General features: G+C 42.3%; 1 protein-coding gene across 1 annotated transcript in view; it reads right to left on the reverse strand.

Moving 5' to 3' along the window:
* Positions 1-26923, reverse strand: part of cmtm6 (CKLF-like MARVEL transmembrane domain containing 6) — a 31802-nt gene extending 4879 nt beyond the window's left edge. Inside the window, exons 1-4 of the mRNA XM_072692514.1 lie at positions 26589-26923; positions 26137-26280; positions 1879-2055; positions 31-129 (exon numbers count right to left, since the gene is read on the reverse strand). Of these exons, the coding sequence (XP_072548615.1) occupies positions 31-129; positions 1879-2055; positions 26137-26259 (399 nt within the window). The 5' untranslated portion in view covers positions 26260-26280; positions 26589-26923. The remainder of the gene's footprint in view (positions 1-30; positions 130-1878; positions 2056-26136; positions 26281-26588) is intronic.
* Between the last annotated feature and the right edge of the window lie 283 nt (positions 26924-27206).

Genomic DNA, 27206 nt, shown 5'->3' on the forward strand with positions numbered 1-27206 from the left:
CCAGGCTATGCTAAGCAAAGGCTACCGTACCACAGCGGCTTTCTCCACAGTCAGAGATCCGTTATCTGCTGCGAACACGATGGAGGCGATGAGGAAGAGGAAGGCGATCACAAGCGTGTATCCAAAATCCTGCAGGAGAGACAGACGAACAGTGAGCCAGTCATTACTGTGATATACACTGAGGAGGCGGAGCTACAGTCTCTCATTAGGGTGAATAATAATTAATAACACTCTAAATGTAGGTATTGTGATATACACTGAGGAGGCGGAGCTACAGTCTCTCATTAGGGTGAATATTAATAACGCTCTAAATGTAGGTATTGTGATATACACTGAGGAGGCGGAGCTACAGTCTCTCATTAGGGTGAATAATAATTAATAACGCTCTAAATGTAGGTATTGTGGTATACACTGAGGAGGCGGAGCTACAGTCTCTCATTAGGGTGAATATTAATAACGCTCTAAATGTAGGTATTGTGATATACACTGAGGAGGCGGAGCTACAGTCTCTCATTAGGGTGAATATTAATAACGCTCTAAATGTAGGTATTGTGATATACACTGAGGAGGCGGAGCTACAGTCTCTCATTAGGGTGAATATTAATAACTCTAAATGTAGGTATTGTGATATACACTGAGGAGGCGGAGCTACAGTCTCTCATTAGTGTGAATATTAATAACGCTCTAAATGTAGGTGTTGTGATATACACTGAGGAGGAGGAGCTACAGTCTCTCATTAGGGTGAATATTAATAACGCTCTAAATGTAGGTATTGTGATATACACTGAGGAGGCGGAGCTACAGTCTCTCATTAGGGTGAATAATAATTAATAACGCTCTAAATGTAGGTATTGTGATATACACTGAGGAGGCGGAGCTACAGTCTCTCATTAGGGTGAATATTAATAACGCTCTAAATGTAGGTAATGTGATATACACTGAGGAGGAGGAGCTACAGTCTCTCATTAGGGTGAATATTAATAACTCTAAATGTAGGTATTGTGATATACACTGAGGAGGCGGAGCTACAGTCTCTCATTAGGGTGAATATTAATAACGCTCTAAATGTAGGTATTGTGATATACACTGAGGAGGCGGAGCTACAGTCTCTCATTAGGGTGAATAATAATTAATAACGCTCTAAATGTAGGTATTGTGATATACACTGAGGAGGCGGAGCTACAGTCTCTCATTAGGGTGAATATTAATAACGCTCTAAATGTAGGTAATGTGATATACACTGAGGAGGAGGAGCTACAGTCTCTCATTAGGGTGAATATTAATAAAGCTCTAAATGTAGGTAATGTGATATACACTGAGGAGGCGGAGCTACAGTCTCTCATTAGGGTGAATATTAATAACGCTCTAAATGTAGGTGTTGTGATATACACTGAGGAGGCGGAGCTACAGTCTCTCATTAGGGTGAATATTAATAACGCTCTAAATGTAGGTAATGTGATATACACTGAGGAGGCGGAGCTACAGTCTCTCATTAGGGTGAATATTAATAACGCTCTAAATGTAGGTATTGTGATATACACTGAGGAGGTGGAGCTACAGTCTCTCATTAGGGTGAATAATAATTAATAACTCTCTAAATGTAGGTATTGTGATATACACTGAGGAGGCGGAGCTACAGTCTCTCATTAGGGTGAATATTAATAACGCTCTAAATGTAGGTATTGTGATATACACTGAGGAGGAGGAGCTACAGTCTCTCATTAGGGTGAATATTAATAACGCTCTAAATGTAGGTATTGTGATATACACTGAGGAGGCGGAGCTACAGTCTCTCATTAGGGTGAATATTAATAATGCTCTAAATGTAGGTATTGTGATATACACTGAGGAGGAGGAGGAGCTACAGTCTGTATTTACCAAGTGTGGCCAGCAGCTGATGCCGACTCTCTGGTGCAGTGGTGTGATGAGGAGGATGAGGAGGAGCAGGGTGAAGAGGAAGGCTGTGCAGCTGACGAACTCGAAAAAATAAAGTGGAGCGCAGGACGTGCAGTTATTGACAACCTCCTCCAGCACAAAGGCCACAAACGACAGGAGCTGAGGAAAGAAACAGCACTTAATAAAACACCACAACCCAGACCAACAACCACTATAAGGACAAAAGTATTGGGACACCTGTTCATTCAATGTTTCGTCAGAAATCAAGCGTTTTAAAAGAGCTGATCCTGCTTCTGTTGGAGTAACTGTCTCTACTGTCCAGAGAAGAAGACTTTCTACTAGATTTTGGAGGAGGAGCATTGCTGTGAGGATTTGATTGCATTAAGCGACAAGAGCGTTAGTGAGGTCAGGATGTTGGATGATGATCATCACCCCACCTCTTCACCCCCAACTCCTCATTCACCATTTATTATTCACACAGTTCCACAGGGGCTTCATTACCCCTCTAGCCCATGCCTGGCATTGGGCAGCATGGTGTTAATAGCTTCATAATGTTAACCTGCCCCTGCAGAGAGTCCTATTCTATTGGCAGCGAGACAGACAGACAGACAGATAAACAAATAGACAGACAGATAGACAGACAGACAGACAAATACATAGACAGATAGACAGATAGACAGACAGACAGACAGACAGATAAATAGATAGACATAGACAGATAGACAGAAAGATAAACAGACAGACAAATAGATAGATAAACAGACAGATAGATAGATAGATAGATAGATAGATAGACAGACAGATAGATAGATAGATAAACAGACAGACAGATAGACAGACAGACAGACATAGACAGATAGACAGAAAGATAAACAAACAGACAGACAAATAGATAGATAAACAGACAGATAGATATATAGACAGATATACAGACAGACAGAGAGACAGAGAAACAAATAGATAGACAGATAGATAGACATATAGATAAACAGACAGACAGACAGACACAGGCCGATATACTGACAGACAGACAGAAAAATAGATAAATAAGCAGACAGATAGACAGACAGATAGACAGACAGACAGACAGATATACTGACAGACAGACAGACAAATAGATAATTAAGCAGACAGATAGACAGACAGATAGACAGACAGACAGATATACTGACAGACAGACAGACAAATAGATAATTAAGCAGACAGATAGACAGACAGACAGATATACTGAAAGACATATACTGACAGACAGACAGACAAATAGATAAATAAGCAGACAGATAGACAGGCAGATAGACAGATATACTGAAAGACATATACTGACAGACAGACAGACAAATAGATAAATAAGCAGACAAATAGACAGGCAGATAGACAGATATACAGACAGAGAGATATACAGACACAGATATACTGACAGACAGATATACTGACAGACAGACAGACAGACAGACAGACAAATAGATAAATAAGCAGGCAGATAGACAGACAGATAGACAGACAGATAGACAGATATTTAAAAACAGGGATTTGCACGATACTGCTGCAGAACTGAGTGATCCAGCATGTTGTGATATTAATGAAGCTCTCTGTGTTTCCTAGACTGGAGTAAAATGAATGATTCTGGCAGATACGCCACAGAAAATGAGAACAGTGGGAATCGTCCTTCTGTATCGAGCAAGCTGTAGCAGATGTATATGGTTTAATACGCTATGTGACTACTGTGCATGTGCACCGTGCCAGACAATGCTGAACTGATATATTACACAAATAATAAATAAGAAGAAGAATGTGTCATTCGTCCACTACTGACCACTACTTTCCAAGTGTCCCTATCAAATCAGCAAGATCTGGATTTGCCTTGGTTGGTCACTGAAAGTGTGGAAGTGCTACATGTTTAGTAATATAAAGAAAGCCCAATTCCTGCTTTTCCCTCATCAGCCGAGTCAAAACAGTCCAGCCTGAGCAGAGTCTGGAGCCTGTTTCACTTCTAAATCGGGAGGCAAAGCCTTTTAGGGTGAAGTGCCACAACCTCCTCTGTAAAAACAGCAGTGTTAACACAGCCTGAGTGCTGAAACCCTGTGAAAATGAGCTTGTAAATGAAAATCTTCACATGATGTTGATTAAAAAAGTGAGAAAGATAAAGATAAAGGGTGTAAATCTGCAAGCTCACACAGTTCGATTCCATTATTGCCCTAAATACAGCCCATAAATACAGTTCAACACTCTACAGATATACAGAAATGTAAGGGCCATTTACACAACACACAGTAGCACAAACCTCAATAAACTAAAATTTCTCCCTTAAAACCTCCGGTGCTTTAAAATGTGTGTAGGATAAACCTGTTCCTGGATCAAAATCAATACGTCTTCCCCCTCCAGCATCCCATTCAGCCATACTCCTCATCTACACCCTCCATACCCATCCATACCTATCCATACTCCTCATCTACACCCTCCATACCCCTCCATACCCATCCATACTCCTCATCTACACCCATCCATACCCATCCATACCTATCCATACCTATCCATACCTATCCATACTCCTCATCTACACCCTCCATACCCATCCATACTCCTCATCTACACCCTCCATACCCCTCCATACCCATCCATACCTATCCATACTCCTCATCTACACCCTCCATACCCCTCCATACCCATCCATACTCCTCATCTACACCCTCCATACCTATCCATACTCCTCATCTACACCCTCCATACCCATCCATACCTATCCATACTCCTCATCTACACCCTCCATACCCCTCCATACCCCTCCATACCCATCCATACCCATCCATACCCATCCATACCCATCCATACTCCTCATCTACACCCTCCATACCCATCCATACTCCTCATCTACACCCTCCATACCCATCCATACTCCTCATCTACACCCTCCATACCCATCCATACCTATCCATACACCTCATCTACACCCTCCATACCCATCCATACCTATCCATATTCCTCATCTACACCCTCCATACCCATCCATACTCCTCATCTACACCCTCCATACTCCTCATCTACACCCTCCATACTCCTCATCTACACCTATCCATACCCATTTACAACATCTAAACAGTCCATAACCATATACACCAATCTATACCCATCCATCTTCACACTAAATTGCTAAAAGAAATTCTCCCAATTATAATCGGACCTCTTTTAACAATTGTAAATTCATCCCTTAGCCTTGGGCATGTACCCCAAACCCTTAAAATAGCAGTTATAAAACCTTTAATCAAGAAACCAAATCTTGATCCTAGCGTATTATCTAATTATAGACCCATCTCAAACTTAACATTCGTATCTAAGATATTAGAAAAATCTGTGGTCCAACAACTCTGCTTATACCTGAGTAAAAATGACATGTATGAGAAATTCCAGTCTGGATTTAGACTCAATCACAGCACAGAGACAGCCCTAGTGAAGATTACGAATGATCTCCTTCTTGCCTCTGATCAAGGCTACATATCTTTATTAGTCCTACTAGACCTTAGTGCAGCCTTTGATACAATAGATCATACTATATTACTAGAAAGATTAGAGAAAATGGTTGGAATCACAGGGACAGCCCTATCATGGTTCCAATCATATCTAACGGGACGCTTCCAATTTGTAAAGATAAAAGATTTATCTTGAAACTACGCAGAAGTAAGATATGGAGTTCCGCAAGGCTCAATTTTAGGACCACTATTATTTATACTATACATGTTACCACTGGGCTCAGTTATAAGCAGACATGGCATTAATTTCCATTTCTATGCAGATGACACACAGCTCTATATATCAGCCAAACCTGACGATAAATCTAGATTACAGGACTGTGTAAAGGATATAAAACTCTGGATGTCACATAACTTCCTTCTCCTCAACAGTGACAAAAACGAGGTTCTCCTTTTAGGTCCAAAAGACTCTAGAAATAAACTATCAGACTTAATGTTAGACTTGGCTGATTCTTCCATCATTCCTGGTTTAGCAGCTAAAAATCGTGGCGTCACATTCGACTCAGATTTATCATTTGAGCAACATATAGCTAATATTAGTAGAACAGCCTTTATGCAGCTTAGGAACATCTCCAAACTAAGAAACTCCTTATCACTACAAGACGCAGAAAAGCTAGTACATGCCTTTATTACCTCAAGGCTAGATTACTGTAATGCATTACTGTCAGGTTGTTCCAGCAGGAACCTCAATAAACTTCAGCTGGTTCAAAATGCTGCAGCCAGGGTCCTTACTGAAACTAGAACATCTGACCATATCAGTCCAGTTCTATCAGCACTTCATTGGCTCCCAGTTAAATTCCGTATCGAATACAAAATTCTTTTATTAACATATAAGGCCCTACATGGCCTCGCTCCTGAGTACCTGCAGGATCTTATTACATATTACGAACCATCAAGACTACTTAGATCTCAGGGTGCTGACCTCTTACTCGTGCCCAAAATTCAGAAAACCTCAGCAGGGGGAAGAGCCTTTTCTTATAAAGCCCCCCCAACTTTGGAATATCCTTCCAGATAATGTTCGGGACTCAGACACAGTCTCAAGTCTTTAAATCTAGGCTGAAACTCATCTGTTTAGTTCAGCTTCACGCGATCACTCAGGGGAAGTTGACGGGGAAGCAGACAGATGCTGGTGTTCTCAGGGTGCTCCCGTGTCTGTGTTACCTTCTGGTTCTTTCCTTTTAATTAGGCTGTTATAATCAGACCTTATACCATCCATACAAATCTACAACACCTATACCATCTATACTCATCCATACTCATCTATGACCAGCCATCTAGATAACCTATAACACCTATGAAACATATAATATCCATACCATCCATACCCATCTATAACACAAAACACCATCCATACTCACATGTAACACTTACATCAATCTTCCAGCATCTTTAACATTCATACCATCCACATCAATCTATAACCACCTACACCAATCCATACCTATCTATAAACATCTACCACACATATCAATATATAACCATCCATACCCATCCATAACACCAACAACCATCTATACCCCTCTATTAACATCTACCATACATACCAATATATAACCATCCATACCCATCCATAACACCAACAACCATCTATACCCCTCTATTAACATCTACCAATCCATACCAATATATAACCAACCATACCCATTTAACAAATCTACAAAGCTTATATCATCTTTATCTATACCACCTACACCCATCTGTAACCACCCATACCCATCTCGAACACCTATAGCCAACTGTACAAATCTACACCATATATATCTATGCCCTTTCATACTCATCTATAACACCAGTGACCATCTCTGCTCATCTATAACCATCCATACTCACCTATATCAAATCTATAACATCCATACCATCCATACAAATCTACAACACATATACCATCTATATACCCTATACCCACACACACACACACATATATATATATATATATATATATATATATATATATATATATATATATATATATATATATACATATATCCATACGCATCTATGACCAGCCATCTAGATAACCTAAACACCTATGAAGCATCTAGAATATCCATACCATCCACACCCATCTACAACACCAGCAACCATCCACACCCATCTACAACACCAGCAACCATCCACACCCATCTACAACACCAGCAACCATCCACACCCATCTGTAACACCAGCAACCATCCACACCCATCTGTAACACCAACAACCATCCACACCCATCTGTAACACCAGCAACCGTCCACACCCATCTGTAACACCAGCAACCGTCCACACCCATCCGTAACACCAGCAACCGTCCACACCCATCTGTAACACCAGCAACCGTCCACACCCATCTGTAACACCAGCAACCATCCACACCCATCCGTAACACCAGCAACCGTCCACACCCATCCGTAACACCAGCAACCGTCCACACCCATCTGTAACACCAGCAACCGTCCACACCCATCCGTAACACCAGCAACCGTCCACACCCATCTGTAACACCAGCAACCGTCCACACCCATCTGTAACACCAGCAACCGTCCACACCCATCTGTAACACCAGCAACCATCCACACCCATCTGTAACACCAGCAACCGTCCACACCCATCTGTAACACCAGCAACCATCCACACCCATCTGTAACACCAGCAACCGTCCACACCCATCCGTAACACCAGCAACCGTCCACACCCATCTGTAACACCAGCAACCGTCCACACCCATCTGTAACACCAGCAACCATCCACACCCATCTACAACACCAGCAACCATCCACACCCATCTACAACACCAGCAACCATCCACACCCATCTACAACACCAGCAACCATCCACACCCATCTACAACACCAGCAACCATCCACACCCATCTGTAACACCAACAACCATCCACACCCATCTGTAACACCAGCAACCGTCCACACCCATCTGTAACACCAGCAACCGTCCACACCCATCTGTAACACCAGCAACCGTCCACACCCATCCGTAACACCAGCAACCGTCCACACCCATCTGTAACACCAGCAACCGTCCACACCCATCTGTAACACCAGCAACCGTCCACACCCATCTGTAACACCAGCAACCGTCCACACCCATCTGTAACACCAGCAACCGTCCACACCCATCTGTAACACCAGCAACCATCCACACCCATCTGTAACACCAACAACCGTCCACACCCATCTGTAACACCAGCAACCGTCCACACCCATCCGTAACACCATCTGTAACACTAGTGACCATCTCTGCTCATCTATAACATCTATACCATCCATACAAATCTACAACACCTATAAAACCCATATTCACTGGTCATCTGTACAGACAATAAAACCCTTTTTTAATAGAGTAACCTGTGAATAATCAGAGGAGATCTAACACACGTTTCAGACAGAAAGCAGGTCAGCTCCTCTGATCCCTCTCTAAACTCTTTTCTCTGTTCTTCTTTCGAAGATTTAAAAACTGCATCGCTCTCAGGAAACCGCACGGCCTAGACGCTACACAACACACTACTGTACACACAGCAGCCAGGAAACCTCACACTCCCGCACACACCCGCACACACTCGCACACACCAGCACACACCCGCACACACCAGCACACACCAGCACACACCAGCACACACCACACCTAGATCAACTGCTCAGTTCCCAGCAACTGAGGGGTAGAAAGGTAGAGAGAGAGGTATATATATATATATGAGAGAGAGAAGTAGAGAGAGAGAGAGAGAGGTAGAGTGAGAAAGGTAGAGAGAGAGAGGTAGAGAGAGGTAGAGAGAGATAGAGAGGGGTAGACAGAGAGAGAGGGGTAGAGAGAGAGAGAGAGAGAGGGGTAGAGAGAGAGAGAGAGAGAGAGGTAGAGAGAGATAGAGAGGGGTAGACAGAGAGAGAGGGGTAGAGAGAGTTAGAGAGAGACAGACAGAGAGGTAAGTAGAGAGAGAGGTAGGTAGAGAGAGAGAGAGAGAGAGCATGTGTTGGGTGTGTCTCTCGCTCTACTATTTAAAAATCATCTCTGTGCCAAAAATGCTTCCGGAAAGCGATTGGATTTTTCTAGAAACTATGCTCTGCTTTCCCTCCAGGCATCCAGTGGTGTCGCACCCCCCGGCAGTCCGAAATATGAAAGGCTTGACTGCACACGTGTTCGGGGGGACGTGTGTTGGTTCGCCCTCACTAGTGTCGGGGGCATCGCGTGCAATAGGGGGGGAGGGGGGGTGCGAACATCCAAATTGGTTTAAAAACATTTAATAAATAAATAATTAAATACATTTAAACACTCAGAATGCACTGTTCCACATTATTAGGCACAGCAGAGTTTCACAAGATTCTCGAGGTCAGAAAGAACTGAAAATGACCATTTCTGTGTGTTTGACCATTTCCTAAGATGGACTAAGGATGCTGCACCTTGAGGTTGGCGGGGCACCAGCAGCTGTCTGGGCTCTGAACCAGTCTCGAACCTCTTCCCGGTGCGAGGATCACCATCAGCTTTTTGGGGAAATATCGAATGTTTCAGCAGCGGAGAGATCCTTTTTCTATCCCGTACTGCTGGACACCTGTGGCCTGCTTCATAATGCGGAACGTCCTTCCTACGTAGTTCCTTTAATTGGGCTCACCTTAAGCTACACTGTGTGGACAAAAGTATTGGGACACCTGCCTAATGTTCATGGTTTCTTCTGAAATCAATCAAGGGTATTAAAAAAAGAAATAATAATAATAATAAAAAAAGTTCATCCTGCATTTGTTGGAGTAACCATCTCTACTGTCCAGAGAAGAAGACTTTCTGCTGTGAGAATTTGATTGCATTCAGCGACAGGAGCGTTAGTGAGGTCATGATGTTGGATGATGATGACGATGATGATCACCTCCCCACCTCATCATCTCCAACTCATCCCAAAAGTACTGGATGGAGCTTCACCACCATCCATCATTCCAGAGAACACAGCTCTTCCACTGCTCCACAGCTCCTCAATGCTGGGGGGCTTTATACCCCCCCCCCTAGCCCACACCTGGTATTATTATGCAGCATGGAGCCAATAGAGTCATGATGTTTACTATCTGCTCCTGCAGAGAGTCCTATTCTATTGGCAGTACTTCTTCTCTACAGGGACTAGACAAGCTGTGTGTGTGTTTGCAGCAATAGGTGCAACTTAAAGTAGCTGAATGCATTCATTAGAAGGGGTGTCCACAAACATTTGGACATGTGGCGTAACTGGTTATTTTATGTTGTCTGATTGCTAACTCTAGCCGCCCTGCACTTGGCGGTGTTAAAGTAGTGGAAGGAAAAGGCTGGACAAGTCAGCTTCCTCAGGAACCTGCGGCCAGAGCTGGTCCGAACTGGACGGTTGCGTCACTGCGGGGCCTTGTCACCACGTCCCAGCACTCACCCGAAATCCCGCACACCATTAAAAAAATAAATAAATAAATCAACCACCACTCCGTCACAGCAGCCACCGCGACAAATTTAGCCAGACCCGGCTGTAACTGTAGTTTCACACCTAGAGCGTCAGCTTCCTCCACTACTCTCTAAAGAAACTACACTAACGGACAAAAGTATTGGGACACTGAATTCAGCTTCAGGTTTCATTCAGTTCCATTGCTACTCCAAGTTGCACCCATTGCTGACACAGATGTGCAAATGCACACACACACACGTACACAGCTTGTCTAGTCCCTGTAGAGAGACGTACTGCCAATAGATTAGGACCAATCAGATATTCTGGGCTGTCTGATTAGTTTAATTTAATTTAGCCGAGACTTCTTTTCTTAAAATGATGTTTTATAGTGTTTAATATCTGATAATCCAGTCTGATCTCCTCCCTGACCAATCAGCTCCCAGCTCCTTACTTACAACACTGCAGTCTGATCCCTTCCTGTGTGTGTGTGAGTGTGTGTGTGTAGTGGTACACACTCTGGACTGGTGTCTGTGGTTGTTGTTGGTCTACTGGTGTGTAGTGACTGGTTTATAGTGGGTGAATGTGCTGTGTGTGTGTGATTGGGGTTTCTATAGCATGTGTGTGTGTGTGTGTGTGTTAGCATTAGCATTAGCCTCCACTCTGTTCTGAACGGGGTTCTTCAGTGCTGGTTTATAGCTAAAGACAGGAGTGTGTTTCAGCAGCTGTAATTGAAGAGTGAAGACATGGCAGGAGTGTGTTCCCTCACACAGATACACTCCAAAAAAAACAAAAAAAAGACTATTTCTAAGTGATTTTGGTCGTGAAGTCCAGCAGTAATAACTCCAGCCCTTTAAATGCATGCAAATGACAATGCATCTGACCCAATTATACGCAGTAAGTTGGTCATGTGGTGAGGTTTCGGCAGATTTAGAGCTCGGTAAAGCAGAAAAACAGACCGTCTGTCTGACGTCGGCCCAGTAAAATAAAAACGCCACTATTTACAGGAACCTCAGAAAGACTGCTGGGACTAAAATAGCCTCGGTTTCTGGACCTGCACACATCGAAAATACCCTGCATTAACTGTTTCAGCCCAAAGAGCAGCATAATGACCATTATGGCATATTACCAGCACTGTTACTGAACTGGTGATGCTGATTCCACAGTTTATAAAACACACAAGTGAGCCCAAAACCTAAAATCACTAAAAGAGTTACATTTTTTTCCCAATATTTTGTCAGATTTATTTAAATACTGCGAGTCATCAGGACATCCAGGGCAACTCCAACAGAGCTGTGATTGGTTAGGACACTGAAAGCAGATCAATACTGCCAAATCCATCATCAGGATACTGATTACCAAACCACAGCTTAAAAACATGCCCTGACCCCTTACAGCCCATCCATGGCTCTAATAACAGCTGCATAGGCCCTGAAATAGAGCCCTGTGGGACTCCCTGAAATAAGCTTAGGCAAGACAGATTAACAAAGTATTAGGATTAACAACTAAATAACACACTTAGGCTGGGGTTTGGTGTGATGCTCCCGGTTCTAGATAACCTTGATAACCAGTGGAGGTGAAGGGAAGCAGACGTCTGAAGCTCTAATAAACTGAAGCTCCTCACAGAAAGTTCTTCACCTAATGGTGATGAAGACGCTGCCTGATGCCTGAGACACGGTTCTACCAGAGTTCTGAGAAGAGTTCGGCTCTAGAACCTGCTTTTAGAACCAGATCATTAAAATGGTGGAGGGATACATGCTGCAGGGTGTAGTGCAGCTACAGAAAGTAGTCCCTAAAGAGAACTGGATTAGTTCAGATTCTCTATTCTTCACTATTTTACCATCATCATCATCATCATCATTCCATATAAAACTCAGAAGACTCGTGTTGTAGCTGCAGCCCCCCCCCCCCCCCTACTGAGTAATACAGATATCTGGCAATATGTTCAGCCCTCTTCCCCTTTAAAATGTCATTATTTTAATAATTAGTCAGCAGTTTAAGGGTGTGAACAGATCACATGACTTTCCGTTTCTCTCTGACCCTAAAAGGTCACTGGGATTTACCCTGAAGCGCTGCAGGTCACGTCTGACTGTTTTCTTGGGAACACGCAGCTTCTAACCCACCCCCATCAGACTGGATTCCTCATGCAGAACCTGAGTCTCTGCAAACACTGGAGGAAGTCTCGGATGGGAAGTACCCAGTGTTTTCACACGGCACTATGCTGAACACGAGGAACAGGAGGTAGATGATATGGGAGTTTCCGAACACACACACACACACACACACACACACACACACACACACAACAGAGGTCTCATTGACACCTGGGCGCTTCGACACAGGCCCCAACAGCTGACTCGCACACCTGTCAATGCAGGTAGAAGGTGGTGAATCAGCAAAACTGACGCCAAACATGCCTTGTCTGACTGGTTACCTCTGAGGTGCAACAGCCGTGTCAATGGCTTATTATTCCCCAGGCTATAATGCAATCAAATCCTCACAGCAATGCTCCTTCACAATCTAGTAGAAAGTCTTCTTCTCTGGACAGTAGAGACAGTTACTCCAACAGAAGTAAGATCAGCTCTTTAATACTCTTAATTGGATTTCAGAAGAAACACTGAATGACCAGGTGTCCCAATACTTTTGTCCGTACAGTTTATGAGGGACTGGTTTTAGAAACTGGTCATTTTGGTTGAAGCAAACATACAGATTTTGGCAGCATCAGCAGTATCAGCACGGACACTGTACTTAACAGCCAGTCTCAGAGCCGAACCACTGAGCAGCAGCGTGAACTGGGCCGAGCTGGAAGACACCGTGGATATGAAGGAGAGCATTACTGCACGCGAGAGGAAGAGCGAGCTTTTAACAAACCTATAAAAGTCCAGAGTGAAGCTGGACTCGGACGTACGTGATGAAAAACACTTCAAATAAATCTAATTTCCTGAGGAATCAATGGAGAAGAGCACATCTGTCTGACCAGAGGGACATTTTTCAGAAAATCACATTAACTCTTTACTGGCTGCACAAAACACACAGCAGCTCTGTCTGCTGATCTGAGCTCCTCCTTCAACAACAGTGTGATACAGACTTCCATTCTTATCCGTAAAGAGCTAGACCTGAACGCCACTCTGAACGCCACTCTGAACGCCCCTCTGAACGCCCCTCTGAACGCCCCTCTGAACGCCCCTCTGAACGCTCCTCTGAACGCTCCTCTGAACAATCCTCTAAACGCCCCTCTGAACGCCCCTCTGAACACCCCTCTGAACACCCCTCTGAACACCCCTCTGAACACCCCTCTGAACACCCCTCTGAACAATCCTCTAAACAATCCTCTAAACGCCCCTCTGAACGCTCCTCTGAACGCCACTCTGAACAATCCTCTAAACGCCCCTCTGAACGCCCCTCTGAACACCCCTCTAAACGCCCCTCTGAACGCCCCTCTGAACACCCCTCTGAACGCCCCTCTGAACGCCACTCTGAACAATCCTCTAAACGCCCCTCTGAACACCCCTCTGAACACCCCTCTGAACAATCCTCTAAACGCCCCTCTGAACGCCCCTCTGAACGCTCCTCTGAACGCCACTCTGAACAATCCTCTAAACGCCCCTCTGAACAATCCTCTAAACGCCCCTCTGAACACCCCTCTGAACGCCCCTCTAAACGCCCCTCTAAACGCCCCTCTAAACGCCCCTCTGAACGCCACTCTGAACGCCACTCTGAACACCCCTCTGAAGGCTTTGTGGTTCCTCTTATGAACCAAACCAAGGATGTGTGTTTATAGCGAACTGCTTCCTGGATCAGTAAAGACACACAGATATTATCCTGAAAGTGTTAAAAGTGGAAGGGTGGGCAAGGACCAAAAGGCCTATAGACCTACCTACCTACCTACACGCATATATATATATAGACAATGTGTTGAATCACAAAAAGGGGCAAGAACCAAGAACTGTGATGTTCTAGACAACCTCAGGCAGGTCTTGAGGGATGTTCTCAGTATGCAGTGGTCAGTACCTACCAAAAGTGCTCCAAGGAAGGTCAACCGGCAAACTGTCGTCAGGGACCCACTGATGCTCATGTGGGTCCTTTTTACTGGACTTCCAGAACTGATCTTATGGAGTCCGTGTCTCATGGGTCAGAGCCGTTCTGGTGGCGTGAGGGGGGCCTCTACAATATTAGGCAAGTGAGCTCAACTCCACAACAAGCCTTTTCTGTTTATGGCACAATAGATGGCCGTATATAAGGAAACGCTGTATAGAGTGTGGGTGGTTTTAATGTTTTGGCTGATAGGCGTACCGTGATGGCCATACGTTGTCTTGGATTCCCAATGCTGCCAAGGTTCTGCAGACTGCAGGTGGTTTTAATGTTTTGGCTGATAGGTGTATCTTCATGGCCGTATGTAGCCTTAGACACACAGCACTGCAGGTGGTTTTAATGTTCTGGCTGATAGGTGTACCTTCATGACCATACGTTGTCTTGGATTCCCAATGCTGCCACAGTTCTGCAGACTGCAGGTGGTTTTAATGTTTTGGCTGATAGTTGTACCTTCATGGCCGTATGTAGCCTTAGATACACAGCACTGCAGGTGGTTTTAATGTTTTGGCTGATAGGTGTACCTTCATGGCCGTATGTAGCCTTTGATACACAGCACTGCAGGTGGTTTTAATGTTTTGGCTGATAGGTGTATCTTCATGGCCGTATGTAGCCTTAGACACACAGCACTGCAGGTGGTTTTAATGTTTTGGCTGATAGGTGTATCTTCATGGCCGTATGTAGCCTTAGACACACAGCACTGCAGGTGGTTTTAATGTTTTGGCTGATAGGTGTATCTTCATGGCCGTATGTAGCCTTAGACACACAGCACTGCAGGTGGTTTTAATGTTTTGGCTGATAGGTGTATCTTCATGGCCGTATGTAGCCTTAGACACACAGCACTGCAGGTGGTTTTAATGTTTTGGCTGATAGGTGTATCTTCATGGCCGTATGTAGCCTTTGATACACAGCACTGCAGGTGGTTTTAATGTTTTGGCTGATAGCTGTACCTTCATGACCGTACGTTGTCTTGGATTCCCAATGCTGCCAAGGTTCTGCAGACTGCAGGTGGTTTTAATGTTTCGGCTGGTAGGTGTACCCTCATGGTTCTGCAGAAGGGCTGTTCGCTAGCTGATCATGTCTAAAGTGTGATATTTTTAGGTGCAGTTCATGCAGCCGAGCATGACGGGTGGAGAGCGGCGGAGCTCTCATGGTTAATTCTAAGTCTGCATGACCTTCTTCAGCTTCACCTCGCCTGCAGGGCCATGTGACTCTGTAAGTGGTGTCAGCTGCGTCTGCCCCTGATCTAGAAATGCAATTACAGAAAGCCTGCTAAATTCGATCAGCAGCTCATTTCAGACAGTCTGTACACGCTGAGCTAAACAAGGAGGCAATGGAGGCAAGAAAAGAGAAAAGGCCTCCGAACTAAAGCTGAGAATTCAGAGTTCAGAGTGAGCGTGTGGATCATATCAACATTATAAAGCATTATAGAGCGCCCCCTATGCTTCCTGTAGTGTATTACAGTCTGTCAGAATGAGCGCGTGGATCATATCAACATTATAAAGCATTATAGAGCGCCCCCTACGCTTCCTGTAGTGTATTACAGTCTGTCAGAATGAGCGCGTGGATCATATCAACATTATAAAGCATTATAGAGCGCCCCCTACGCTTCCTGTAGTGTATTACAGTCTGTCAGAATGAGCGCGTGGATCATATCAACATTATAGAGCATTATAGAGCGCCCCCTATGCTTCCTGTAGTGTATTACAGTCTGTCAGAGTGAGCGTGTGGATCATATCAACGTTATAGAGCATTATAGAGCGCCCCCTATGCTTCCTGTAGTGTATTACAGTCTGTCAGAATGAGCGCGTGGATCATATCAACATTATAGAGCATTATAGAGCGCCCCCTATGCTTCCTGTAGTGTATTACAGTCTGTCAGAGTGAGCGTGTGGATCATATCAACGTTATAGAGCATTATAGAGCGCCCCCTATGCTTCCTGTAGTGTATTACAGTCTGTCAGAATGAGCGCGTGGATCATATCAACATTATAGAGCATTATAGAGCGCCCCCTATGCTTCCTGTAGTGTATTACAGTCTGTCAGAGTGAGCGTGTGGATCATATCAACGTTATAGAGCATTATAGAGCGCCCCCTATGCTTCCTGTAGTGTATTACAGTCTGTCAGAATGAGCGCGTGGATCATATCAACATTATAGAGCATTATAGAGCGCCCCCTACGCTTCCTGTAGTGTATTACAGTCTGTCAGAATGAGCGTGTGGATCATATGAACATTATAGAGCATTATAGAGCGCCCCCTACTCTTCCTGTAGTGTATTACAGTCTGTCAGAGTGAGCGTGTGGATCATATCAACGTTATAGAGCATTATAGAGCGCCCCCTACGCTTCCTGTAGTGTATTACAGTCTGTCAGAATGAGCGTGTGGATCATATGAACATTATAGAGCACCCCCTACGCTTCCTGTAGTGTATTACAGTCTGTCAGAATGAGCGTGTGGATCATATGAGCATTATAGAGCATTATAGAGCGCCCCCTACGCTTCCTGTAGTGTATTACAGTCTGTCAGAATGAGCGTGTGGATCATATGAGCATTATAGAGCATTATAGAGCGCCCCCTACGCTTCCTGTAGTGTATTACAGTCTGTCAGAATGAGCGTGTGGATCATATGAGCATTATAGAGCATTATAGAGCGCCCCCTACGCTTCCTGTAGTGTATTACAGTCTGTCAGAATGAGCGTGTGGATCATATGAACATTACAGAGCATTATAGAGCGCCCCCTACGCTTCCTGTAGTGTATTACAGTCTGTCAGAATGAGTGTGTGGATCATATGAACATTATAGAGCATTATAGAGCGCCCCCTACGCTTCCTGTAGTGTATTACAGTCAGAATGAGCGTGTGGATCATACGAGCATTATAGAGCATTATAGAGCGCCCCCTACGCTTCCTGTAGTGTATTACAGCCTGTCAGAATGAGTGTGTGGATCATATGAGCATTATAGAGCATTATAGAGCGCCCCCTACGCTTCCTGTAGTGTATTACAGCCTGTCAGAATGAGTGTGTGGATCATATGAGCATTATAGAGCATTATAGAGTGCCAATAATGAACTGACAGAGCGTGATTGCACTGTTAATATGACTATTATAAGAGTAAAGTGGAGACATCGTGTCTTGGACTAATAAAGGGTCATGAAGGGTCATAAAGTGCTGAAAACTCCACATAAAGGCTCCAGTGTCTAAATAAGGACATGCCAGCTGGGACATGAGCACAAGGCAAAAGGCTAAAATCACTAGAAAAAGGGGTTACACCCCCCCCCTCCTCCTCATACAAAAATAGGCATTCTGATCAGAGCAAAACACTCTTCCAGAGAAACCAAACACACACACACACACACACACACACACACACACACACACACACACACTACAGCCCAGAGCATTCAACCCCCTGGCAGCTGATTGGTTCCACTGGTTCCAGTGGCTGGACATATTTTTTGGCTTATGGCGAGTTTATATCGACTGAGAAATATAGTGGACCCCTGCAGGAACCCCTGGGGGTCTCCAGACCCCACTTCAAGAACCATGGCCATGGAACCTGATGAACTAGTTCCAGTGGCTCCTGATAAGGGCTGGACATATTAGGCAGCGAGTGAATGGTCAGTTCCTGAAGGTTGAAGAAGCAGGAAAAATGGACAAGCGTAAGAATCTGAGACACTAGACTGTGAGGTTCTAGACAATGACTGGGTCAGAACATCTTCAAAACATCAGGCAGGTCTTGGTCAGTACCTACCAAAAGTGCTCCAAGGAAGGACCACCAGCAACAGGGTCATGGAGGCCCCACCTCACAACTTACAGGACTTACACCCATCTCTGGCTAGCACGTCTAATAGGTAACGTCTAAAAGGGGTCCTGGGGAATGAACTTAGACCTTTGGGCTTCACAGCCGTAGTCTAGGCTCCGCCCATACTTCGATGCCCAGTGCATTACGTTTCTCACTCTCTCCTATACTGAGATGCCCAGTTTCTCACTCTCTCCTATACTGAGATGCCCAGTTTCTCACTCTCTCCTATACTGAGATGCCCAGTTTCTCACTCTCTCCTATACTGAGATGCTCAGTTTCAACGCTTCCACCCTGAGGAGGACGGGTTTCCCTTTTGAGTCTTGGTTCTGCTCAAGGTTTCTTCCTCTCTTCCTTCCTCTAACTACTATGAATTATTCAGAATCCACTTTGAATTATTCAGTATCCACTATGTATTATTTATTAACTACTACAACTATTCAGTATCCACTATGAATTATTCAGTATCCACTATGAATTATTCAGTATCCACTATTAATTATTTATTAACTACTATGAATTATTCCATATCTACTATGAATTATTTATTAACTACTACGAATTAGTCAGTATCCACTATGTATTATTTATTTACTAACTACGACGAATTATTCAGTATCCACTATGAATTATTCATTAACCACTGCAATTTATTCAGTATCCACTATGAATTATTTATTAACTACTACGAATTATTCAGTATCCACTATGAATTATTTATTTTCTACTATGAATTATTCCATTTCCACTATGAATTATTTATTAACTACTTTGAATTATTCCAAATCCACTATGAATTATTTATTAACTACTTTGAATTATTCAGTATCCACTATGAATTATTTATTAACTACTACAACTATTCAGTATCCACTATGAATTATTCAGTATCCACTATGAATTATTCAGTATCCACTATGAATTATTTATTAACTACTATGAATTATTCCATATCTACTATGAATTATTTATTAACTACTATGAAATAGTCAGTATCCACTATGTATTATTTATTTATTAACTACGACGAATTATTCAGTATCCACTATGAATTATTTATTAACTACTATAAGTTATTCCATATCCACCATGAATGTAATATGTCCAGTATTAATTATCCATTAACTACTATGAATAATTCCTTAATTACCATGAATTACAAAGTAACTACGAGTAATTCAGTATCCACTATGAATTGTTTATTAACCAATATAAATTATTCAGTATCTACTATGAATTATTTGCGGTCCTTTATTATATATCCATTAACTACTATGAATTATTCAATACCCACTATGAATTATTTATTACCTCCTATTACCACACTTTACCGTCTTTACCGTTATGTCCTTCTACCTTACACTTCTATTCACTGGCCATTTTATCAGAAACCATAAAAAACAGATGTATAATAAATGGACCACCACATATCTATTATACTGCAAAAAGCCTGGCAACCATTCCCTCATTACAGCAACATCATAACAACCCCTTGGAACAACCACTCTACTGTTTCTTTGGGTCATGCCAAGGTTATATTGGCTCAAAAATACAGCAGCCCCCCTGCAGGAACCCCCAGGGGTACCCCAGACCCACTTTGACCATGTAAAATGTGATCCCAGCACTGGAGAACCCAGCAGGAGACTAAACCCAATGGGTTTACTACGGCAACCAGGTTCGAAATGTGGGTTGGTCACAGACACAGAGCCCCCAAGTCAGTCATAGGCAGAGAAGTCCACCACCTGGGATACCACAGCAACCACCTAGCAACCCCATAACAACCACCCGGGGTACCTGAGGAGCAACATCTTGGAACAATCACATGTTTTTTGGCTCATGGCGAGTTAATAGCAACTCAGAAATATAGTGGACCCCTGCAGGAACCCCTGGGGGTCCCCAGACCCCACTTCAAGAACCATGGCCATGTGAAGCTGCAGAGGAACCTTCTTCTGAAGTGTGTTCGACTGCATTCTCTTCTGTTTAGCTCTTTCTGACACCCTGGGTCCTAAAGAGTCAGAGATCACAGATTTTTTTATTATTATAATTATGTCGTAATCTGCCATAAAATGTATAATTTTGCTCAAATATCTTTAACATAATAAAGAATCCACACTAGAGTATGAATAAAAGCATGAACGGTCAAACGTGGCTCTGCTCTCAGGAGGTCACAACTGTAATCCTGGTGATGCCACAGCCATCCGTAAGTAGGAGTCCTGGAGAGCCAACTGTCCTCTCTCTCTCTGGGAGGGTAGGATGGCCCTCTCTTTCATTTCCCATCACTCAGCATGGGAGACCACAGCCAATGTGGGCAGGTGTTAGCATTTAGCATTCTGTTAGCATTTAGCTAACAGAATTAGCAGTTAGCTCTAGTGGTAGAATTTCAGACTGCAGCTCCTCTGTTTGATTCACAGTATTTGTTAACCATCCTATAGCTCTTACCCAGGGGTCAGTTTCTGAGCACAAAGCTACTCCTGTCCAGATATTTTTGGGTGGTGGCCCACTCTCAACCAAGCAATGACACTGAATTGTGGAAAAACCCAGAAGCATCACCTGCTGTGCCTGATCCACTCGTACCAGCAGCACACACTACCATGAACAGTGACTCGGCGGTCCTAAGAACAGGCCTAGTCAAATCTGGTCAGTGGTGGTCCTCTGGCGGGCCCTGGTGGGGTGGGGTGGGGTGGGGTGCAGCAAGTAGTCTGAAACTGTTTGCAGATATAATTGATTAGAATTCTAGAGTTTCTGATAAATTGGCCAGAGGTTGCAAGTACAGTTTTATGAAAATAAAGGTGCAACCAAGGGTCCTTCACGCGATACCATAGCCAAGGTCCACCTTTGACTCCAGAAGGACCATTTTTAGGGTGAACACGTGTGTGTAGAACCTTTTAATGGTTAAAAAAGTCTTCTTTAAACAATTCAGAGGTTCTTCACACTCGCATCTCTCTTACACAAGTGCTTCTTCTATGGCATTGCTCAAACAACCCTTTTGCAGGACCCCTACAGTAAAAGCCACGCACAGCGTAACCCGCTGACCGGCTTGTTTAGCGGGAAGCATGAGAACAGATGCAGTGTCGAAACGCTTTCTAAGCATTTATTGTTTCCAACTAAAAACCCGAGATGTAGTGATTTCACAACAGTTAGAACATCTGTCTGCAGCTGACCCACCCTCTTCCTTTTTTTACATCACTGCAGACCAAGCACACACATTTTGGGTCACTATCATGCTATCGTACGCACTGGGCTCCGTACTGGGCAGCCCTTTCCGATCACTCTGCAGCGTCTGACTGAACCTATAGCTGCAGAATGTCTCAGTCAGTCATTAAGAGCTATCCCCCCTATGAAACCGATGCCCGTCTGTGTTCTTCCATGTTCAGCATCCCCCTACGAGTTATTCATTACCAACTACCACAGATTACAAAGTAACTACGAGTGATTCAGTATCCAGTATTAATTATTTATTACCCACTATAAATGATCCTGTATCTCCTATGAATTATTTATGAACTATTATGAATTATTTAGTATCCACTATGAATTATGTACCATCCAGTATTAATTATCCATTAACTACTATGTATAATTCCTTAATTACCATAAATTACAAAGAAACTACAAGTGATTCAGTATCCACTATGAATTGTTTATTAACTTATATAAATTATTCAGTATCTACTATGAATTATTCTGTATCCACTATGAATTATTTCTTAACTACTAAAAACTATTCAGTGTCTATTATTAATTATTTACAGTCCTTTATTAATTATGCAGTATCTATTATGAAATATTCAGTATCTACTATGAATTATTTATTAACTACAATGAATTATTCAGTATCCACTATAAATTACTTACCATCCAGTTTTAATTATCAATTTACTACATTGAATAATTCCTTAATTCCTTAAAATAAATGAATTACAAAGTAACTACGAGTGATTCAGTATCCACTATGAATTATTTATTAACCAATATAAATGATTCAGTATCTACTATGAATTATTCAGTGTCCACTATGAATTATTTATAGATTATATATTTATGTTATAATATATATACACATTTTTATTCTATATACTATAAACTATTCAGTGTCTTATTAAATATTTACAGTCCTTTATTAATTATTCATTAACTACTTTGAATTATTCCATATCCACTATGAATTATTTGCCACCCAGTATTAATTATCAATTAACTACCATGAATTATTCAGCATCAATTATAAATTATTTATTTAGTACTATGATTTTTTCCACGACCAATATGAATTATTCTGCATCCACTACAAATGTTTTCTACAAATGAATGATTAATCAACTACTATAAATTATTCATCTTCCACTATAAATTATTAACATTTTGACTGACAGCTATACGTCAATCAATACATCACAACATTAACACCACCTCCTTATTTCTACAGTCACTGTTCATCCTATCAGCTCCACTGACCGTACAGCGGCACTGTGTAGGTCTATAGTTCCAGACCCCACAGGACTGACCACCGCATAGCAGACTGTAGGATTGGGGTGGTGGGTCAAATGATTTTTACCACTACTGATTATTCTCTGCTATTAACTGCTATGAAAGCGTATCAGGAAGCATGTACGCTGTCAGGACGGTACCTTTAACATGATCACAACAAAACTTCCAGGCCATAATGGCAAACACCAAAATTCCCAGTAGGTGTAAACACCTAAAGGCTCTGGCAAACTGCCCCATGCTGTTAATGCCTCCCTCTGCATCAGTATTTCCCTGTAAATACCGTACCAGCTCATCACACATGGCCTTACTAAGATCAGCAGGATGGACGTTTCAATATTTGTGTTTCTAAAATGGACCTTTTTATCTGTGTGGCGCTAACATGCCGCATGACTGCACCACAGAGGCTTATTAGCCGTGCAATTCAGCCTCGGACGCACCAAGCCGGACTCTGTTTGGGTCAAATCTCAGAAATGCAACCCCACGTGCCTTCAAGCAGTCCCATTCTCTGGCCATTTTAACAGAAACCCACAACAGCAAATAAAAACTGGACACCCCTTCTAATGAGCACATTCAGCTGCTTTAATGCTTTATGCACCCTATCAGCACCATGCTGGCTAACGCCAGGCGTGGGCTAGTAGAGGGGTATGAAGCCCCCCAGCATTGAGGAGCTGTGGAGCAGTGAAAGAACTCAATTGGAATGATGTATGATTGAGATGAGTTAGTGTGGTTATCATAATCATCATCATTATCATCATCATCATCCAACATCCTGACCTTACTAAAGCTCTTGCCTGTCTCTGAATGCAATCAAATCCTCACAGCAATGCTCCTCCTCCAGAATCTAGTAGGAAGTCTTCTTCTCTGGACAGTAGAGACAGTTACTCCAACAGAAGCAGCAGATAAACTCTTTTTAATAGCCTTGATTTCAGAAGAAGCAGTGAATAAGAAGGTGTCCAAATACTTTTTTTTGTTTGTGTTAGTGACTGTAACCTGTAAAACCCTGGCCACGTTTATACCAGATTGGGTCAGAAAAAACAAAACAACATCCCTTACACCCCACTTTGAGAAGCATGGACCTAAGGAACTACAGAGGAACCGTCCTAGGCCCATCATAGGGCCGGAAGGGTTACACACCATTCGTCTAGACCTCGTCTGATCGCCGTCCATCACTTGAAACTTTAACCTCATCAGCTTAACCTCATCAACCCCATGAGCTACTGTGCATTTCTGGATCTACAGGTCCTTACCATGATCCTGCCATCTCCTCTGAGAAGCTGAAGGCTTTGGTGTAGTTGTGGATGACGAGCTGTCATTCTCCCCTCATGCTGCAACTGGCCTACAAAGCCAAAAATGGACCATCTGCCTCCTAACTGGTGTTCAAAACCAGATCTGGACCAAGAGCCCTTCGAGCTTCAGGTATGGCTCAGCTTGAGAACATTGATAGATAAGATTCCAGACTTTTCTGATCAGGTAAAGACATCTCTGGACTCTCTAGTCTCTAAAGAATCAGGAGATAAACGCTGAGTGATGGAGATGGAAGAAAGTGGATTCCACACCATCTCCTCACTGATGTGGTTGAATGTAGGCAAATATGACTACACTACATGTCCAAAGGTCTTCAGATACCTCTCCTAACTGCAACCTTATTTAGCATATGACATTTCTTGCATGACTTGTATGAAATTGTGACTGCAAATATTAAAATATTGACTAGAAATCTAGAAATTTCAAAACAATTATGTATTTTCTAGAAATTATGACTTAGAATTTGTAAATAACAATAGACAAAAGTTCAAATTAAATAAAAACAACTAAATTTTTTTATGAGACAATTTTACCTAGAATTTTACATTAATTATGCATTTCATGCAACTTTAAATTTAGGGTTAGAATTTACCTTAAAATACTTAAATATTCCAGAAAATAATTTGGTATTTCCTAGAAATTTTGACATAGAATTTTAAAATAAAGACAGAACCTTTTTGTTACTTCAAAATAACTACATGAAAATGTTTAGCTAGAATAACAATAGTTATGTATTTTCTTATAATTGAGACAGAATTTTTATTTTAGTTTTTAAAATAGACTAAAGCCTCTTACCTCTTACCTAGAAATGTTTAGCTTTAATTTTGTAATTATACTTAGAATTTCAAAATAACTCTTTTCTAGAAACTGACAATTTAAAAATAAAGACAAAAGTTCTAATAATTAAAAAAATGAAATGTTTAGCTAGAATTTGTTAATATTTATGTATTTTCTAGAAACTGAAACATTGGATTTTAAAGTTTTTAAGTTCTAATAACTTCAAAATAACTACATTTTTGAGAAACGTTTAGCTAGAATTTTTTTAATAATGATGTATTTTCAGAAAACATTTAAATTACTTTAAAACAACAAAATCTTTGAAACAATGTTTAGCTAGAATTTTGTTTTTATTATATATATTTTCTAGAAACGACGAAATGAAAGAGACATTGCATTTTAAAAAACAAAGACAAAATTTCTAATAACTTTTTGAGAAATGTTTAGCTAGAATATTTAAAAAATATGTATTTTCCAGAAATTGACATAGAATTGAAAAGGTAAAGGTGCACGTATTTGTCACTGTACAGTGTCCTCCGCATTTAACCCATCTGGTAGTGAACACACACTCACACACACACACACACACACCTGTGTGTTAGGGGCAGTGAGTACACACACACACCTCAGAGCGGTGGGCAGCCAACTCCAGCGCCCGGGGAGCAGAGAGGGTAAAGGGCCTTGCTCAAGGGCCCAACAGTGGCAGCTTGCCGAGCCCGGGAATCGAACCCACAACCCTGTTATCGATATCCCGGCGCTCTATGAGAAATATACAGCTGTATTTTTTAATAATTACATATTTCCTAGAACTTTTGAACTGACAAGAAAATGATGATGACCCAGAATTTCAAATCCTCACAGCAATGGTTAAAAGACTCACTCACCACTTCCAAAGCTTTAATGCAGCACCTTGGGGTGTCCAGGTGGACTGAGGGCACCATGAAATATTTGCCTTTGGTCTGCTGGTCAGTTGTGGTTGTTGGCCTGTAAACTTCTGCGGGCTCCATGATTTAGCTCTGCTGACCCTCCTGAGGACACATATGCAGAATAAGGGGTGTTAAACAGCTGTTTCCTAGATAGCTTGGGAGAATTGTCCGTTCCACCTTAAATGGTGCAGCAGTTACATTCTGGCGCCTGAGGCGCCAGAATGTAACTGCTGCACCATTTAAGGTGGAACGGACAATTCTCCTAAGAAGCCTCCTACATGAAGAAAGTGAAAGCAAACGGTTTCCCACACTAAAACCCACTTTTACAGCTCAAATAAACACATTTTAACCATAAAAACTTACAATACGTTTAGACAAAACATCTTACACCACATTTAGCAGACGTTTACCTGTCGTTGTCCCTCACTTCGTCAGTTCTTGTCGTCTTTTGTTGTGTAGACACCCAAACGTCTGGAACCACTTCCGCAAATGGGCTCAAACACGTAGATCTAAAAAGCCCAACCAACGCTTCCCAGTAAGTGATCACACGCGCCAAAATGGGCGTGGTTACCCCAAACAGGGGAACGTCATGTGCCTTCTCCAGGGTGTTGATGGAGTTTTGCTGGTGTGGTCATCTGCTGCTACCCCAAGAGTCCCTATGCTGAGCTGATTTACTGGTGGACTAAAAACTAGGTTTATTAACCTCGAACCACAAATACACTGAATGGGAAATTAGTTCTAAACTTTTTGTTTAACCAGTAGAAATTGATTTCTAGAAATTTGTAAACATTTGAAACTATGTAATTTTCAGAAACGGTGACTTACAATTTCAAAAGTTCAATTCCAAAGTCTTTTTCGAGAAATTATAACTTAGAATCTCTAAATATTGCTTTCTAGAAATTTTGAAATGTCGATTTTTCAGTAATTCAGAATTTTTGTGAAATTGTCACTTTTAAGTCAATTTTGTGATATAATAACTCGGAATGAAAAACAATTGAAAAGAAATTCAAAAGTTCAATAACAAAATG

Source organism: Salminus brasiliensis, chromosome 1 (genome assembly GCF_030463535.1).
Source record: "Salminus brasiliensis chromosome 1, fSalBra1.hap2, whole genome shotgun sequence".
In the NCBI taxonomy this organism is placed as follows: Eukaryota; Metazoa; Chordata; class Actinopteri; order Characiformes; family Bryconidae; genus Salminus; species Salminus brasiliensis.